Source organism: Coffea eugenioides, chromosome 3 (genome assembly GCF_003713205.1).
Source record: "Coffea eugenioides isolate CCC68of chromosome 3, Ceug_1.0, whole genome shotgun sequence".
Classification (NCBI taxonomy): Eukaryota; Viridiplantae; Streptophyta; class Magnoliopsida; order Gentianales; family Rubiaceae; genus Coffea; species Coffea eugenioides.
Window position 1 is genome coordinate 19,439,468 of NC_040037.1, and position 17,605 is coordinate 19,457,072.

General features: G+C 39.9%; 3 protein-coding genes across 3 annotated transcripts; all 3 read right to left on the minus strand.

Annotated features, from left to right (window-relative positions):
- Window positions 1-8,545: 8,545 nt before the first annotated feature.
- On the minus strand, window positions 8,546-12,875 carry LOC113766262. The gene is made up of 3 exons (XM_027310472.1): window positions 12,705-12,875; window positions 12,552-12,607; window positions 8,546-8,597 (listed from the first exon to the last, which is right to left on the minus strand). The coding sequence occupies exons 1-3, from the start codon at window positions 12,750-12,752 to the stop codon at window positions 8,546-8,548; spliced, it is 156 nt and encodes a 51-aa protein (XP_027166273.1). The 5' UTR covers window positions 12,753-12,875.
- LOC113764540 (DNA polymerase I A, chloroplastic/mitochondrial-like) lies at window positions 10,211-12,189 on the minus strand. Its single transcript, XM_027308458.1, has 3 exons — window positions 11,302-12,189; window positions 10,949-11,140; window positions 10,211-10,842 (listed from the first exon to the last, which is right to left on the minus strand). The coding sequence occupies exons 1-3, from the start codon at window positions 12,187-12,189 to the stop codon at window positions 10,645-10,647; spliced, it is 1,278 nt and encodes a 425-aa protein (XP_027164259.1). The 3' UTR covers window positions 10,211-10,644.
- Window positions 12,876-14,212: 1,337 nt separating the features above from the next.
- LOC113766263 (cytochrome P450 71A3-like) lies at window positions 14,213-15,184 on the minus strand. The gene has a single exon (XM_027310473.1). It carries the CDS (start codon window positions 15,182-15,184, stop codon window positions 14,213-14,215), a length of 972 nt encoding a protein of 323 aa, XP_027166274.1.
- Window positions 15,185-17,605: the final 2,421 nt, after the last annotated feature.

Sequence of the window (17,605 nt, forward strand, 5' to 3'; positions counted from 1 at the left end):
TATTAAATGTTAGCAGTCATAAACTAGTAAAAAAAATAATATTAAGAGAAAAATAAAAATAAAAATAAGATGAACTCAAAAAGAAACAAATTAATTACGTACCAGATCCTGGCAACGGCGCAAAAAATTGACAGGTGTCGAGCCTATGCAATAATAATTATCTACACAAGATAAATACAAATTTTTATATATAACAGTGAGTAGGCTCGAATCCACAGGGATTGGGAATAATTCATTTCTTCTAAAGTCCCGAATAGAGGGAATTTTAGAAAATATAAAAATAACTTAATTAACCACCTAATATAACAACTAACGGAAATAAATAGGAGTTAGTCAACAGTAGATACGATTCTAGTTAAAGGTGCAACTTTTCAGACACAGTCCATTCAACTGATCATCGATGCAAAGATAATTTAATTACTCATTAATAGACTGGTTATAGCTATCAACAAACTCTGACAACCAACTTTTCCTTACTTTGTTGATAGGCAAGGTACAACTGTTGACTCTTTCTCTAACCAAGAGACAATCTTAGGTACGATCGTAGGATTTAATTCCTTGATTGCATTAAGAATTAGAAAAATCCAACCCTAACCAACAAACACGCTATTTAAGTTAGATCATATGTTTTCCTAATATGGGACCAATCATGTAAATCGCCACTGGCATTAACCAATCAAATAATTACGGATTCAACTGGTTAATCTAATAGTAGATTATTAGTTTAATTCAAATGTCGGACCCTTAACATTCAAATAACACAACAATTATAAGAAGTTAAATAAAAAAATGTACGAATACCAATGAATAAAAGAAATAAGTAAAATAATACGATCTCACAGATGTTTGGAACCGAGTCTTTAAGTTGACTTTCAACTAGAAAAAGAAATTTAGCTACTCTCTATTGAGAACAACCCAAACAATTCCATTGATGAAGATTGCGTGAACGTTCGACAAAAGAAGAAAACTCAAGAAAAGATGAATAGAAAGGCCAAGCGGCCGTTCTTCTCCTCTCTAGCAAAAGAGTCACGACCCTTTTTTTATTGTTTCTACTCTACGAAGTACTAATCAAACGGGAATTCAGTTTCCCTTATTCTTTGTTTCCTACTTCACGTCTACTACTCATAATAAAGGCCTGTTGCCTAATTAGAAAAAAAGGAAATAAAAACAATAATAACTCATGTTTCCTAATTCAACTCTACAACTCAAAAATATAATTAAAGTCTTCCAAATTCCACCTAAGATGTCCATATTTAACTCAAACTAGGAAATCTCTGTGTGCGATAAATTCCAGAGTCTTCTAGACTTGAAAGTAATTTTTCAAAAATCACATCTTTTATCACCTTTTTGTTCCACCTCCCTACAATTAACACCAAATACTAAATATAAGTAGAATCAATCAATTAATACAATATTTAGCTAAAATCAAGGGAAAAATAATTATAAATTGAATAACAGTTTTGCACCCTATCAACATTCCAACCATTGATCTTGAAGAAGCTGCAGGCATAAACAAGCTGAAGTCATTGAGCTGATTATGAAAGCAAGCCAAGAATTTGTATTCTTTCAGGTTCATAGTACTGGTTTTGTTTGAACTAAAAAATTAAACATAATCCTTGATGATGATTGTCTAAGACCATCATTTGGAACGCATTATTTCCCTATCTCTTACCATCTTTGATCTAACAATTTCATGCATGTGGGGTTGTCTAGGCTGGAGAAGAGAGGTCTTGAAGGGTATCCAGAGAAGAGATAAGTCCAGGTGGGGCTTCGACCAATCAGTCACAATCAGAGTGAGGTTTTCATAGCTTTTGACGATTGACCTATACAGATCAAAAATAACTTTATCAGCATCCGCTAGATTTGACATTGACACTTCAGATAAAAAGTTAATGATCGGAACAATTTATGGTCCCTTCAAATAAGATACTGATCGGAAGAACTAGAGATCTACCAGGGTTTGCATGTTTCTAGGGTTTTCGTGGGTTTAGGGTTTTCAGCTAGGATAGCCTGGGCTTCCGGCCTCCATGGCCGACCAGCCCTCCTCTCTGGGGGAGAGGATACTGCCACAAGATGGCAGGTAGGCCGCGTTCCGTCCTTCTTTTGCCGACGTGGTTTCTTCCAATCAGCCGCTAGGTTTTCAAGCTAAATCCTTTACGTCACTGCTGTTCTCTTTAGGGCCAAAAGTTCAAGCCGCCACCTCTATTCACAGGGGGGAGCCGGCTGTGAGATTTTCTATGGCTGACGTTGAGAGACTTGTGGCCCCTTTCCAATTTGCTTTGGTGGGCAAATTTTCCAAAGGTCGCCTATCCATGAAGGAGCTCCGCAAATTCTTCCAAACTTTGGATTTGAAAAATACGGTCTCGTTGGGTTTGCTGGACCGAAGGCACATTCTGATTCGGCTTTTAAATGAGGCGGACTACTACTGCATCTGGTCACGCTCTATCTGGTACATACAGGAAGCTCCAATGAGGGTTTTCAAATGGACCATAGATTTCCATGTTGATCATGAATCTTTCCTAGTACCTGTTTGGTTCGCTTTGCCAAAGTTCCCAGTTCACTTGTTCCAAAAAGAGTGTCTTTTTGCGATTGTAGGCTGCCTCGGTCGGCCGCTGTGTGTGGATTCCACGACTACGCTGGGATTGCATACGTGGAGATGGACCTTCAGAAGGTGCTGCCGCGTAGGGTTTGGGTTTCTATGGGCGATAGGCTGGTTTTGGCAAACGTTGCTCCCTGAAAACCTTCCCAAGTATTGCGTTCATTGCCTGTATCAAGGCCATAAAAAGGGTGATTGTCGGATTAAGAATCCTGAGTTACGGTCTGAGGTTCTGGGTCAACCCAAAGTGGAGGGAAAGAAGGCAGTGGCGACATACAAACCGAAGAGGGTTTCGATGGCTGGGTCTGGGAGGGGAGGAGAAAGGATCAGGTGGGGTCTGCCTACCCTCCAGTGGCCGCGGTTAAGACAGGTGGAACATTCCTGACTGTGGAAATCTCAGGCAAGGGTGACTCCCTGCCTCAGACTGACAACGTAACTACGGTTGCTTCTCTGCACGCTAACGGGAAGGATTTGGTATCTACTCAAAGGACCTTGGCACCAACTGCCCAAGGCGTGGCACCCATTGCTGCCCCAAATCCAATGGCAACGAGCTGCCATCATGTCGAGAGGGTCATGGCCATGGACGTGCATGCTCCAGCAGAGGTGGGTGATCGTGCGTGCGCTCAGGAAGTGACTATGGAGGCTAGTAGGGGAAGGACAGGAGCTGACCGTCACGGTGTAGGAGCTTACCACCATGGGGGGTTGGAGTAGATGGTGGATGAGGCAAATCAGAGCACTGCGGCGAAGGAATTGGAGCGCATAACAGATGAGATAGTTGGCGAGGATGATGGGGAGAAGGCCGCTGATAAGGGCTTTGTTGCTAATCTCACAAGAAAGCAAGAGGGACTGGTGATTGGCATACAGTGGCCCGCCGCAATAAGAAGACAGGTTCTTCTCCTTGCTATTCTACTTTTCCCTCTATTAAATGATTATGTCTTTATTTTGGAATGCTAGGAGAGTGGGTAATAAACCCACTATAGCTAGGTTACGAAAGTTGTGTCGTTTGTATTCGTTGTCTTTAGTTGCTTTGTGTGAGCCGCTCCTTGGGTTGTCCCAGTTGGATTCTGTGCGGGTAACGCTAAATTTCCCTCATGGGTTAGCAAACACTGAAAGTCGCATTTGGGTGTTTTTTGATCATTCCTGGTCGGCTGTGGTAGTCGCTCAGAGTGCACAATTTCTTGCTTTACGGATGTCTAACCCATTTCTTAGTAGATAAGTTTTGGCTATTTTCATCCATGTGTCTTGTGATAGAGACGCGCGTTCTATATTGTAGGGGATCTAGCCTTGTTATGCTCCTATGGACTTCCTACGGTGTTGATGGGTGATTTTAACGTGATTTTGGGGGCTAAGGAGAAAAAGGGTGGGAGACCATTTGCCCAGTCCAAGGCAAAAGATTTTCTTGATTTTATTGAACGGGTAGAGTTATGCGATGTCGGGTTTTCGAGCTCCAAATACACATGATGTAACTATAGGTTTGGGAGATCTCGCATGTGGAAAAGGTTTGATCGTATGCTGGTGAACTCGGAGTGGGAGAAGTTGCAGATAAGTGCTTCGATGCTACACTTGAGTAGGGCGGGGTCGGACCATTCACCTTTTCTGATTTCTGCACGCCATCAAGGAATTACTCCTGGCAAGAGTTTCCGATTCTTGCATGCTTGGGGATCCCATCCCCAATTTTTGGAGATTGTTCAACAAGCATGGTTGCCGCCTGTACAAAGACTGCCTCTCCGAAGATTGTTGCTGAAGTTACAGGCGGTCAAATCGGCACTAAGTAAGTGGAATAGAGAAGTTTTTGGCAACATTGTTGATAGCGTCAGGAAGGCAGAGGAGGCAGTACGTGTACAGGTATTAGCCCTAGAAGAAGAGCACTCTGACCAAAATCAAACTCTTTTAAACCTCACCCAGGCGAGGTTGAAGCGGGAATTGTGTAAGGAGATGGGATTCTGGCAGCAAAAGGCCAAGATCAAGTGGTTACGGGAAAGGGACCCCAACACGAAATTCTTCCATGCGACGGTGTGACAGAGGAAAGCTAAGTTATTTATCCACCGAATTAAGAAGAACGATGGCAACTGGGAGTAGAATATTAATCAGATAAAAGTCATGGCAGAGCAGTTCTATTCAGCATTTTCTCAGGATCCGGGTTTGCTGTCGCTGATTGCGTGGTTGCGCCGAATCTAATGAAACTCATCCCTAAGTTGGTTGGGAGCAGGAGAATGGGATGCTGCAGGGGGTTCCGGATGGTGACAAGGTTAAAAGAATTGTTTTCTTTATGGATGGGAGTCGGTGCCGGGACCAGATGGATTCACGAGGAAATTCTTTACTAACTCATGGGGCATCGTGGGGGATGATGTGGTATCGGCGGTTCAGTAGTTCTTTGTTGGAGGGAGTTTTCCAGTTGGGTACACATCAACACTGATTGCACTTATTCCAAAGGTTGCAAACCCATCGCATTTTACAGATTTCCGATCTATTAGTTTTTGCAACTTTGTTAATAAGGTCATCTCAAAGTTGCTGGCATCCCAGTTGGAAGGGGTATTGCCTAAAATTATCTCCCCTCAGCAAAGCGCTTTTGTTAAAGGCAAAATTGATATCGGATAATGTCCTGTTGGCCCAAGAGGTGATATCTGCAATTAATAAGAAGGTTCGTGGGGCGAACATAGCCATAAAGTTAGATATGGCCAAAGTATACGACAAAGTCACATGGGTCTACCTAATCTCGGTGCTGCGTGCGTTTGGCTTTGGGAAAATTTTCATTGATATGGTCTGGCGCCTGATTTCCAACTGTCACTTCTCTGTCCTGGTAAATGGCCAGCCATGTGGCTTCTTTAAGTCTGCTTGTGGGTTGAGGCAGGAGGACCTGCTCTCCCCCGTGTTATTCGTTATTGCAGTGGAAGTTCTTTCATGAGGCCTTAATGCTTTGCTTGATGAGTCCAGTTTCACTCCATTTTCAGTAAGAAGGAATATCTGCCCCATTACTCACCTTGCATATGCTGATGACATTATTGTTTTCTCTTGTGGGGATGCTCGCTCGCTTCGGTGTGTGATGCAAGTGCTTCAGGACTATCAAGATTACTCAGGGCAACTTGTTAATAAGGTGGAGAGTTGTTTTCTTGCCCCAACTAGGTGTCCTCCAGCCCGGTGTGTGGTAGTGGCTAGGCTCACCGGGTTCTCGTTTAAGGCGCTCCCAAATACCTAGGATGTCCTATATTTTTGGGGAGGAGAGTTTGTTCTCTTTTCTCGGGGTTGGTAGACTCCATTGCTAGTAGGATACGGAGCTAGGCATCCAAGTGGCTCTCCTTCGATAGGCGTCTAGTTCTTCTCAAATCGGTGTTGCTATCATTGCCGGTTTACCTGCTATCGATTTTGAACCCCCCAAATGGAGTGATTCATAATATCCACAGAATATTGAGGAATTTCTTATGGGGATCGGCTGAGGGTGAGACGAGGAGACACTGGCTCTCATGGACGCACCTCTGCCAGCCGAAGGAGGTAGGAAGATTAGCGCTCCGATCACTTTTCACCACGGTCCAGTCATTTTCTTGTTAGCTATGGTGGAGGTTCCGAATGGGCGGGTCCATGTGGTCGGATTTCATGAGGGTGAGGTACTGTAATACCTCCCATCCGAATCAAGTGCAGCCTGTGTCGGGGCGTCGGCTACTTGGAAGAGGATGCTCCAGGTGAGGGCGCTGGTGGAACTCTACGCAGTTTGGGATTTGACAGCAAGGGAGATTTCGTTCTGGTGGGATAATTGGTTAGGCGTTGGGCCTTTGGCGTGGCAGTTCCCGCATCTTGTAGGATTGGAGGCAATATCGGACTACTGGTCAGATGGTGGATGGGATTTGGGAAAGCTGAATACGGTGCTTCCGAAGGATTTGTTGAGGAGAATTGACTCTTAGATTTTCTGCTGGCTAAAGGGCTCCAAAGATGCGCTGGTTTGGGCTGCTACATACTCTGGGAGATTTACCATCAGCTCTGCTGCGATACTTGTGGATCCGGACCCTGGAACATCGTGGGTTTTCAAGCAGGTCTGGGTCGAAGGCCTACCGTTGAAGTTTTCTTGTTTGGTGTGGCGTGTCCTGCACTACACGCTACCAATATCGGATGTGCTGGCCAAGTTCAATGTTCACGGGCCGTCCCGCTGTTATTGTTGCAGAGAGTCTAGCTCAGAGACGTTACAACACGTTCTTTCCCTTAGGAATACCCCTTATGTCATTTGGAGGCGATTTGAAGTGCCATTTGACTTCTCTTCACATGATAGGCTGGTTTTCAACCGGTGTATGTGCTGGTGGGTATTTTCCTCACCGAATTGGATACTGCAGTGGCTCACACGGATTGTGCCCCCAGTAATTTTATGGCATTTGTGGTGTACGAGGTATGGGTTTGTATATGAGGGACAGGTTCTGTCGGTCGATATCCTTTCGAATAGGATTTTGGGTGACCTGAAAGAGTTGTTGGTCTTGAAGTTTCCATTCCTACAACGGGGTTTTCTGGAGACAAGCTGGCAGTGGATTGTTCAACAGCTTGGGCAGGTTGAGATGTCTGTACAAGCGTGCTATATTCACTGGGTTCACCCCCAGAAGGAGGTTATAAACTTAATTTTGATAGCTCATTTACAGCTCCCCAGCAGGCTGAGGGAGGGGGGATATTGAGAGACTCACACGGTCGACTAGTTTTTGCTTTTTCAGAGAGCTACACAAACGTGACGTCTTTGCAGGCTGAGGCTAGGGCGTTGGGCACAGGGCTTGAATTGTGTTTGTTGATGGGTATAACTGCAGGTTTGGTTGAGGGCGACTCCAAGATTGTGATTGACGCCATCAAAGGGATTGGTGGTGCGCCGACATCAGTGGTTCCGATATTCCATCGTATTGGTCAGGTCTTTGGAACAGGGTTCACATACCACCATATCTACCGGGAGGGCAATGCGGTGGCAGATTCTTTGGCTACCTTTGGTAGTGCCATACACAAGTTTTCTCTTTTCTTGTCTTTTCATTCTTTGCCTAGGGTTGTGCAAGGACTGTGTAATGTTGACCGCCTGGTTATTGATTGCTTTAGGTATTTTAGGAGGCATCCCTCAGCTAGTCTCTAAGAGAAGGTCTCTTGTAGTCTCTCCCAACTTTATATGACTTTGATTTGAGTTAATAAATAGGGTAACCAAGCTCGCCCGCCAGATATGATTGGCGGTTTATGAAAAAAAAAAAATCTTGTTACTCATAAGTAAATGCTGTTAGTTCAGGTCATTAATCATAGAGTTTCTAAAGGCTTAATGGAGGAGACAATGAATGTTATCCAGGAATTCTTTAGGCTGCTAGGCTTTTACTCCAACGACAGCGACATCAGCCAAATCTGCAGAATCTTCTCAAGCATTCTAAATTATCACAAAGAAGATTTTCACTACTGGAGTGATAACGTCACACACAGTTGCCATCCTGTGGAGGATCATATTCAATCTTTGCCTGAAAAGCCTACCAGATATCGGTAAAGCCTCTACGGATGACCTAACTTATTTAAATAAGAATGAAGTCAGGAATTCCCTTACAATGATTAGCACCACAATTCATACAACCTTTTTTGAAGCACGGAAGTTTCTCTTGAGGATTTTGGATCTTATTTGTGAAGGATTGGGACTCATAGGCTACTTTGAAGGTCAGCTAACCAAAGTTCAGCTGTTCTTAGACTAGGAATGCCAGAACAATATGATCTTAATCTCATAACTATGCTTCATCAAGGCACAAGACCTGGACTTTAGCTCTTCAAGGAAGAAAACAGTGGGTTGGTGTTGACCCTTTGCCTGATGCATTAATTGTCATTTGTGGTCTCCTATTAAATGTACGTATTATCCTGAAGCTCATTGAACTGTAATTCTTGCCAATAATCATGTATATCCCCCAGCTAGGTATCAATCTTTTTCATAAATGGTACGGGTAATCAGTAATGATTTGTTCATAAGTCCTAAACATCGAGTGGTAACAAACACAAAAGCTTGAACAACCATCGCAACGCTCTTGGCTCCATCTAATGATGTCGCAATAGAACCAGCAGCGGCTTTAACTTGGATTAACATTTTTTTTAAATACCTTCTTAATCCTTCCCATGCCCTTTCAATCTCAATTGTTACGCACAAAATTTAGGTCTTAAATCTGATAGCGAAGAGAATTCAAAGAGCCATCCCGTAATCACTAGGCCGACACCAATGGTAACTTAGATCAATGCATTACTATAAGAATGGTAAATTTATATCACTATATAATAACGATAAATATATGGCTGAACCCATGATAATCACACCAAAAAGAGGGACTAAGCCACTGCGAAATTCCAACATTGTCAGTAAATTGTATATAACTTAACTAGCATTATTAACTATAGTTACATCTTGCAAACAAGATAACGCCAAACCCACCCCTTATTCGGTATCCTCAGGGCATAGTATACAATAACCCATCACTATAGTTACATCATAATCAAAGATATTAGCAACAATATGGTGTGGCAATGGCATGCAGAGGAAATTTTCTGTGGACTGTGATACCAAATGATTTGGTCATGTCCAACTCGTTTGGATTGATTCCATCAGGTGATGTAAAGTTAAATGTGTTGACCAGTTTTGCCAATGCAAGTTCAGTTACTGACATGGCGAAGTGGACACCCGGGCAAACTCTTCGTCCAGCACCAAACGGAATTAACTCAAAGTTCAAACCATGGAAATCTACACTCGAACCCAAAAACCTCTCAGGTCGAAATTCCTCCGGGTTCTCCCACAACAACGGATCTCTTGAAATTGCCCAAGCATTCACAAGTACCTGCGTGTTCTTTGGTACATGATACCCCATTACTTTGACGTCTTGATTCGATTCTTTAGGACCCAGTAATGGAACTGGAGTATGAAGTCGCAGAGTTTCTTTAATCACTTCTTTTAAGTACTGCATTTTCTCCATATCAGCTCGAGTTATTTCTGGCTTTCCTTGAGTCACATCTCTTACCTCAGCCTGCAATTTATGCAAGACTTTGGGGTTCTTTAGAAGTTCTGACATTCCCCAATCCATAACTGAATGTGTTGTATCAGATCCAGCACCGAAGACATCCTAAATAATGGAATCAACGAAAGTGTTGCATTAGAACATGTATGGATTATACAATGGCAATAAGCCTTTATTTCTATTATGTACGAATCCAGCTTTATTCAAAACCATGTAGTAATCAAACATTATCACTGAAATGATTTTAAAAATCAATAAATATCAGCTAGCTTGGGCTGGCTCACTACAACAAAAATGCCCTTTAGCGGCATTTAAAGGTGTCAGTATAGATAATCTAGGCTGACATTTTACCTTTCCTCACACCTGGGACGAGTGTTGTCCCTTCCAATGTGGGGATAGCCTCGTAGCATTAAAATGTGTCAGGAAAACTATGTTGTTATAGCATCTCATCTACCAACAAAAATATTTTTCTTGATAATTGAAAGTGTCAAGATAGCTATTCTACCACATTAGAATATTGCTTTAGAAGCTACGCTATGCTAACACTTTTAATTGCTAGGAATACATAGGTAAAGAGAAATTAATCACACCATATAATAACACCGAGATCCAATGTAGAACAACAAATAATCCTTCACTTCATTCATGCCACAATTATGTCAGATATACAAGTCTTTGAACTTTCCATTGAAACTCTAAGTTCTTTCAGAAGAAAAGAAACTATACTAATCTACTAACTTCGCTATAGATGCCATTCCGTACCTATAAAAAAATCAAACAACTAAAAGGAGGACCACCATTGCCTGAATTCAATGACATAACAATTCAAAAAAAAAAGGAAAAAAAAAGTTGATATTTAACTCCATGGGTCATCCCATCCCTTGGGGCCCTCTCTTTTGACAAAGTTTAACATTGCCTGGACAGCTTCCTGAACTCTGTTGGATAGGGCATGGTTTCCCCATTCAATTTCAACCTTTCTACACCACCCATTGCTCTGCACAGATTCAGGAGCTTCAAGTGAACAGAAATTTTTTTCTTCCCAAAGATGGTTTTGCATTGACACCTTACCAATCAACTCTTCACCAAGGCATAACCTAGCATCAGACATGACAGAAGAATCACGGTAAGGGCTTCCAGAGAATACCCACCTTCTAATCTTCTTGATGAATTCCACAATCGGGCCATGTGCATTGTATCAGCATGGAAACCATCAAGTTTAAGTCCATAATTCTCTATAACATGGTTATCAAAGCTATAGTTGTGCCACACCTACAAAAAAACAAGCCAGTGCAGTTCCCCACATGGCATATAATCATTCGAAGAACTGATGAGCAACAAAGAGCCCCACATAGAATTACATACAAAAAATCTTTACCTTTTTAATTGACGGGTCTTCAAAAAAAGGAGCAAATTCAGCCAAAAGATTCCTCCCGTCCTCATCAAGAAGATCTACCCAGATACAAGACTTGCCATTTCCAAAATTCGCTTCCGGTCCACAATAAATACTGCAGCATACAATTTCTCCATGATCAACTGGTGTTTCCTGCTTAACATCAATCTTTGATACCTAGACATTAGCAGAAACCAGTAAAATGAGCTCCCAAAAAAAAATTGAATGCTACTGGAGAGAACATGAATATTAAGCGAATAAGATAATTAAAGTACAGAATTCAACTGGTTGTATGCAAATGTAAAATAGTCTAAAAGCAAGTCAAATGAAAAACATACTTCCGTGTCACATGCATGGACCATATGCCTGTATTGATTTGTGAGCATACCAACTACTTCCTTTGCAGCAGAGACAGTATCAACCACAAGAACCTTGTCATAAATGCAACCAAGCCTCTCACGAAGATTTGACTGGATAATAGCTTCTGGTTCCACAGATCCTTTTCCTGTGGGGGTTCCATTTATTTTGTCAACACCAACAGACTTTTCAGCAGCAGCCTCCCTTTTTGTTACATTATGAGCACTGCCTTTATCAATTGAGGGATACTTTTCTTTCTGTTCTTCGAATAATTTTGGCAGGGAAATTTTAGGTTGGGAAGACTTTGGAAGTAACTGCATTGTCCTCGGAGAGATTTTCCAGTGTATATCTGCTTGTTGGCTATTTGATGTATAAGACTGTCTGCTACTTGAAAAGTTGTCCTTCATCTCACGATCTGGTGCAATTGTATTCACACTTACGATATTCGGTAGGCTAAGGTTTCCTGAAGAACAAGCTGAATCATGAACATTTCTGAACGAGAGAGGTGAATTACTAGTAGATGGACAAGATAAGTCATTATCAGTGCTTTGTTGTCTAAATTTGTGATCACTTCCATCTGTCAAACTAGGCAAACTAGAAGTCCGTTCAGCACAATAAGCTTCCTTTCTTCTCTTATAGTATTGAGTCACGTCACCCCAGGATTTGTAAGTAGGCCTCTGATAGTCATGCACAAACACATGACTCCTACTTGATATCTTCACAACGGAATGATCAGAAGCAGGGCCATTTGAGACATTTGAGAAGGATACGTAGCCAGAATGGGTTTTGCAATATTCTGGCCTGAGAGTCACGGTGTCATGAAAGCCCAAAGCCAACAAAATACTCAAATAAAATAAATGAAAATACATTATTTTGTCACACAAATTGAACTCATGACAAGTACAAACATTTGCATTATCAACTATTTATCCTATGTTTAATGAATTTGTACAAATCTCAATAGCATTACAGCTCTCTCTGACATATGGTGCTATGGAACAGATATTCTTACAGCAGAACAGAAAAGCAGTTTTCAAGTGAACAAAAGTGCAGAACAGAAAAGTGAACAGATATCCTTACATGTTCATTTCTGACTATGTAAACCCAAATCACCAAATGACAAAAAATAATTACCCAAAAAGAACTCAAAATCAGACAAAAGTAAACAAAAGAAAATTTTCAAAAATTAGAGAAAAATAGAAAAATAATAGAGAATAATACCTTAAGATACTTAAGCTTCAAATTTCCATAGACGACTCCAAACGTGAAGGCTGAAGCACGAGCCACCTGCCACCAGTTATACGAAAACGAAAAAAAAATCCAAATTAGATCAGACATCAATGAAATTGTGAGAAATTAAAGCTGGCGGAGGTGGATGGTTAACCAAGGCGAGAGTGCTGGTGCTGGAGTAGGGTCCAGGAGGAGGCGACATTTGCTGCTGATCGCTGAAATCGAAGAAAGAATAACTGCAGATGCTGCGAATACTGCCCCAAATCTAAGGTCTCTCTCAGACTCAGAGCCCTAATTTTCGTCGGACACCAGTTTGGAAATTAGAAATGTTGGGGAGATGGGCAAGGGCTTCCCTTAGCTCCTGCATTATTCAGTAAGGAAAAAGGCCCAAAAAGGTAACTCTTTTTGCAGGAAACCACCAACCAAATTTACATATAGAAAAATTGCAGAGTATAACCTGTTCATCGACGACATCGATATCTGCGAGCATGCGGCTGGATTTCTTACCGGAATTGCCTAATTCGTTTGCTAAGAAATAATTTCTGGAGAATCCGAACTCGTCCTTTTCGATGTCATGTTGTTCCATTTTCTGGTTTTGACGAACCTAAACCTGATGATGAGAGGGAAGGAGTAGGGGCAACGGGACGGCGGAGGTAGGGAGCAGAGGAGAGGAGAGTGGCCGAGCGAGGCGGAGGGCAAAAATTTAGGCAACCGAGAGAAATCAATTTAGGGCAAAAATTTATCATGCAATTACATCCCTTCAATGGGAAAGCAAGGGTAGTTTGATTGCGGAGAGATTCAACAGAAAAGACTCTGCGGGAAAGCAAAATTTTGGCCAAGAGTTTTGAGAGATAGTTTGCCGAGAGAGAGAGTTTCTGCGAGAGATAGAGAAGAAGCAAAATTTCACTAGGAGGCAAAATGAAATTTTGAGATTTCACTAAGTGTTTTGGCAAAGGGATCTTCCACCAAAATCAAATGACGTCGTTTTGTGTTTTAATTTTTTTTTGGTGTATCTCACATTTCCGCAAGTGTCATAATAGGGAGTCTAGAGGTACATTATTATTTTTATGTCAAATAAAATAAAAAAAATTAGAGTATATATTATTGAGTTGATAACTAGTGTCATGATAGAAGTGTTATAATGGCACAAACCAGCAAGTGTCCTTATAGACATGTCAGAAAAGACCATTTTTGTTGTAGTGGCTCATAGTCCAATAAAGAGCCTAAGGTTTGTGAGCTTTTATGGTTCTAATGTATATATAAATATTTAAATGGATTGAGTTTAGGTTTGCCAAATCTCAACTGACAAAAGCCAATATTGCTCCATTCACAACCTTCAGAACTCTTGAAGGTTATGAGTCTTATGACTAGGGGTATCAATTGGCCTTTATTAATCCAGGCTTCATAAGGCTTAACTCAACACACTTAAATATTTATATGTTTGAGTGGTTAAAACAGGTAAAAGATTTAGAATTTGACACAAGTTCGATTGTGATTTATATGTTGTACAACTATTGATTTCTTAGGTAATTTGATTTATACTAATATAACTTATATAAATATCACTTGCGTACGCCAATTTAGTGAGATATAAGTGTATACCAAATTTAAAAAGTAAGAATAAAACGACCGTATGCAACTACACCAAAATCAACCATTGCCTCAATCCCAAAGATTTACTACCAATACAAAGAGATGGAGAGAGAAATTTACCAGGATGATAGCTTTCATAGCATCTCGTTCAAGAGCAAAGCCCATAGTCTTTTCCTCATTAATCTCAATCAAGATATCTACAAAGTCTTGGCATCTTGCCTCAGCAGTAGAGTCACTTTCAGCCTTTCCTTTCCTCTTATTCATGTGCTCTTCTATCACACCCTCAAGAAATCCGTCAATCTGTTTAACTGTTTTCTTCACTTTAGAATCTAAACCATTGAAGCGATTAACCCATGCAAGCGAAGGAATATAGTTTCCTACATCAAAAATACCCAGTAACTCACCAAACACCTTCAAATTCTCCATACTTTTCCTCCCATTTTCTTCCTCGCTATACTTCCTCCCCAAGGCAACCCTACAGATTATATCATTTGTGAGAATTAAAAACATGTCACTTAAGTTTACAGCTGAGGAAGAACACATTCGGCTGATCTTCTCGATCATGAGTGACGTCTCTTCTTCTCTGACATGTTGAAAAGACTGAATCCTTTTGTTACTCAAAAGATGAAGCATAGAAATGCTTTTTAGTTGTCTCCAATACTCACCATATGGTGCAAAAGCTATGTCCTTGCTTCCGTAAAAGAGTTTATCTGGGATGCCCGATTTAGGCCTGCTTGCAAAGGATAAATCATGGGTTTTCAAGATCTGGCAAGCTGCATTAGAGGAAGAGACAACCAGCATTGGCTTGCTTCCCAGTTCAAGCAGCATGAGTGGACCATATTTTCTTGACAGTGATTGGAGGGAGCGATGTGGAAACTGGCCAAGCTGGTGAAGATTGCCAATAATTGGGAGCTTTGGTGGAGATGGTGGTAACTTTTTCTGGGGTTTAGAAGCAGCATAGAACCATTTGAGAAGGGATAGAAGGAATACGAGCAAGGAAAAAATTGAGAAAAATGAAAGATCAAGATTGATCAAAGCCATGTGGTATATGAGCATGCATTTGGCTGTGATGGTGTTCTGCTTTTATACTAGTTTTTCAAGCTCTTTTACCATAGAAAATCCAATAAATCAGGACCAGAGGGGATGATTAAGTCAATACATCATTTAGGGCACCGTTGTACGAGTACGACCATTGACGGTCCTCGGGTGGTTCATTTTTTGAGCAGTGATATTTGAATCTTCTATATATTTATATCTATACAAATAAATTTTTACAAAGCAATATGTTTATGCGAATAGTTTTATTTTCACAAGTAGATCAACGCAATTAAAAATCAAACTTACCTATGAACATTTTTGTTATTAAATTTGAACAAAATATTTGGACAACACAAAATAGGTCAAAATAACGATAAAAGTTTTAAAGTTTGATCTAATGGTAAAATTTAATCAATTTAATTTTTATTTTTGTATATACATTAAAATCCTTTACAGTTAATGGAGAGGAGCTTAATTCTTTGTATATGAGAAAGGTTTCGTAGAAAGGAAAATTTTTGGGTAGATCATGTGGTTTATTTAAGAGTTTGATAGTCCTTTTCATACCATTTTATCTTGCTTCTCGTGACTTAATTTGATCTGGCTTGAATTGCTGCATAACTTTTTTGGCTAAATTTTTGGTTATTATTATTTGAGTTTTGGGTGAAATCACAATCTGGGAATTCAATTGAAACTTATTTCAACTTTTTTTTTTTTTGGGTGTTCGGCAGAAAAACATGGATCACCAGAAAGAAAGAAGAAAAGTAAGCAACTCCAGACAGTTGAACATTGAATTAAGAATTGCAAGTCCAATTCATCTAGATGGCCAGGACTATCAGAATTTTTTTTGTTATAATTTGGGTGTACCGTACATGGACTGGAGGCTGTCAGAATCTTCTCGTTACCGAGTCAGGTTTTACAAAAACAGATTGAAAGTGAGTTTAAAATTAAAAATGTTTTCTAACTAAAAAGAATGAGTGCTCGCATTCATGAGGATGTTTTTTGTTGTATGAGAATGAGTGCTCAGTTCTAATTGTGATATAAAAGATAGAATGCTATTTTTCTTTTTAATAACTATGAAATGACAATAGCTATTGTCTAGCTCTTTCTTTGGTCATAGTTGTTTTTTGTTATTATTTACAGCAATTGAGTTACATATATTTACAAAATGACTACTACTAGCCTCAGAGTCTAACATAGTTAAAAACATAGCATCCTACACCCAAGTGGATAGTATTATATTTCAACAGGAAATTAAGGACATATGCAGACAAATTGTCAAAAAAAAAAGAAGCACCCATCCATCATTCAATAACTGAAGCGCGCACCTCGCATAAGCTTGGCATTCCTACCAGGATATTGTCCACCTTCCAATCAAGCTGCAGTTTTCACTTTTGGATACATTAATTGCTCTCTATTTGCTTCTCCCTTCACAATTTTTTTGTTTCGTGCTTCAACTTCTAATTTTAGATAGTGATGGATATCTGTTTCGGTCAAGATGTACAATTTAGGGTCATTGCATGCATGGTTATTAAATCCGATCCGGTCTAGCAATCGAACTAGTCAATCTGGTGAACCGATCATTAGATCGGACTGGGTTTCTAATTAGATTATTTAAACATAGAGATCGTTGATTGGTCAATGATCCCGTATTAAAACGGAAATCTGATTGATTTTGTCCATGAACCAGGTTCTATGGAAAAAAATTTAGTTAGCTTTGTTAAGATTCAAACTTCAGACCTTTGGTATATGCTATAGTATACTTACCACTAGGTCACTTTGCCATATGTTAATAGAATAGCTTTCTTATAGTATATAAATATTTTGTCAATTCTATCTTTTTTTTTAAATATTTCTAAAATAAATTTATTTGGAATCTTATAATAAAAATTTATGACCACCCAAACTCTATAAGTTATCAAATGGATTTCAAAAATAACATGTTACATAATTCATTTTAAAGAAAAATATTATTTTTAATACTTTTTACACTTAAAATTCCTAAATAAGCTAGATAATTACACTTTTTTTTTGTTTATATGATAAACTATTCTACACTAGAGGGAGGGGGGACCCGAAAGGGCCCAAAGGTAACCTAGAGGGGATTGAACCACCACCGAACCAGATGGGTACACTATGCATCCGTATGAATTTTTTAAATAAACTCACATAATGTGGCAATTGGTGGGAGGTAAGGTTTGTATTCTTGACCTCCTATCCCACCAACCTTAATCCTTTGGTGGTGGTCACCAATCAAAAGACTGGTGGTTAAATAATTATACTAAACATAGATAAAATTTTACACTTGAAATTTGGTGAATTACTAAATAAATTTATTTTTTATTTATTCTTATATGAATTAATTGTTCTATAGCAAATTAAATTAACTAAGCATTTCCTACGGCATTGTTTATTACAATTTATATC

What these genes read in the sequence shown, in the direction of transcription:
- LOC113764540 (XM_027308458.1), bottom strand. Translation starts at nt 12,189, where the DNA reads ATGTATTTTCATTTATTTTATTTGAGTATTTTGTTGGCTTTGGGCTTT. An exon ending in TCCATGCATGTGACACGGAA is followed by an intron (nt 11,141 to 11,301) that starts GTATGTTTTTCA and finishes GCTAATGTCTAG; the next exon opens with GTATCAAAGATTGATGTTAA. An exon ending in AAGACCCGTCAATTAAAAAG is followed by an intron (nt 10,843 to 10,948) that starts GTAAAGATTTTT and finishes GTTTTTTTGTAG; the next exon opens with GTGTGGCACAACTATAGCTT.
- LOC113766262 (XM_027310472.1), bottom strand. Translation starts at nt 12,752, where the DNA reads ATGTCGCCTCCTCCTGGACCCTACTCCAGCACCAGCACTCTCGCCTTG. An exon ending in GCACCAGCACTCTCGCCTTG is followed by an intron (nt 12,608 to 12,704) that starts GTTAACCATCCA and finishes AACTGGTGGCAG; the next exon opens with GTGGCTCGTGCTTCAGCCTT. An exon ending in TATGGAAATTTGAAGCTTAA is followed by an intron (nt 8,598 to 12,551) that starts GTATCTTAAGGT and finishes GATGGAGCCAAG; the next exon opens with AGCGTTGCGATGGTTGTTCA.
- LOC113766263 (XM_027310473.1), bottom strand. Translation starts at nt 15,184, where the DNA reads ATGGCTTTGATCAATCTTGATCTTTCATTTTTCTCAATTTTTTCCTTG.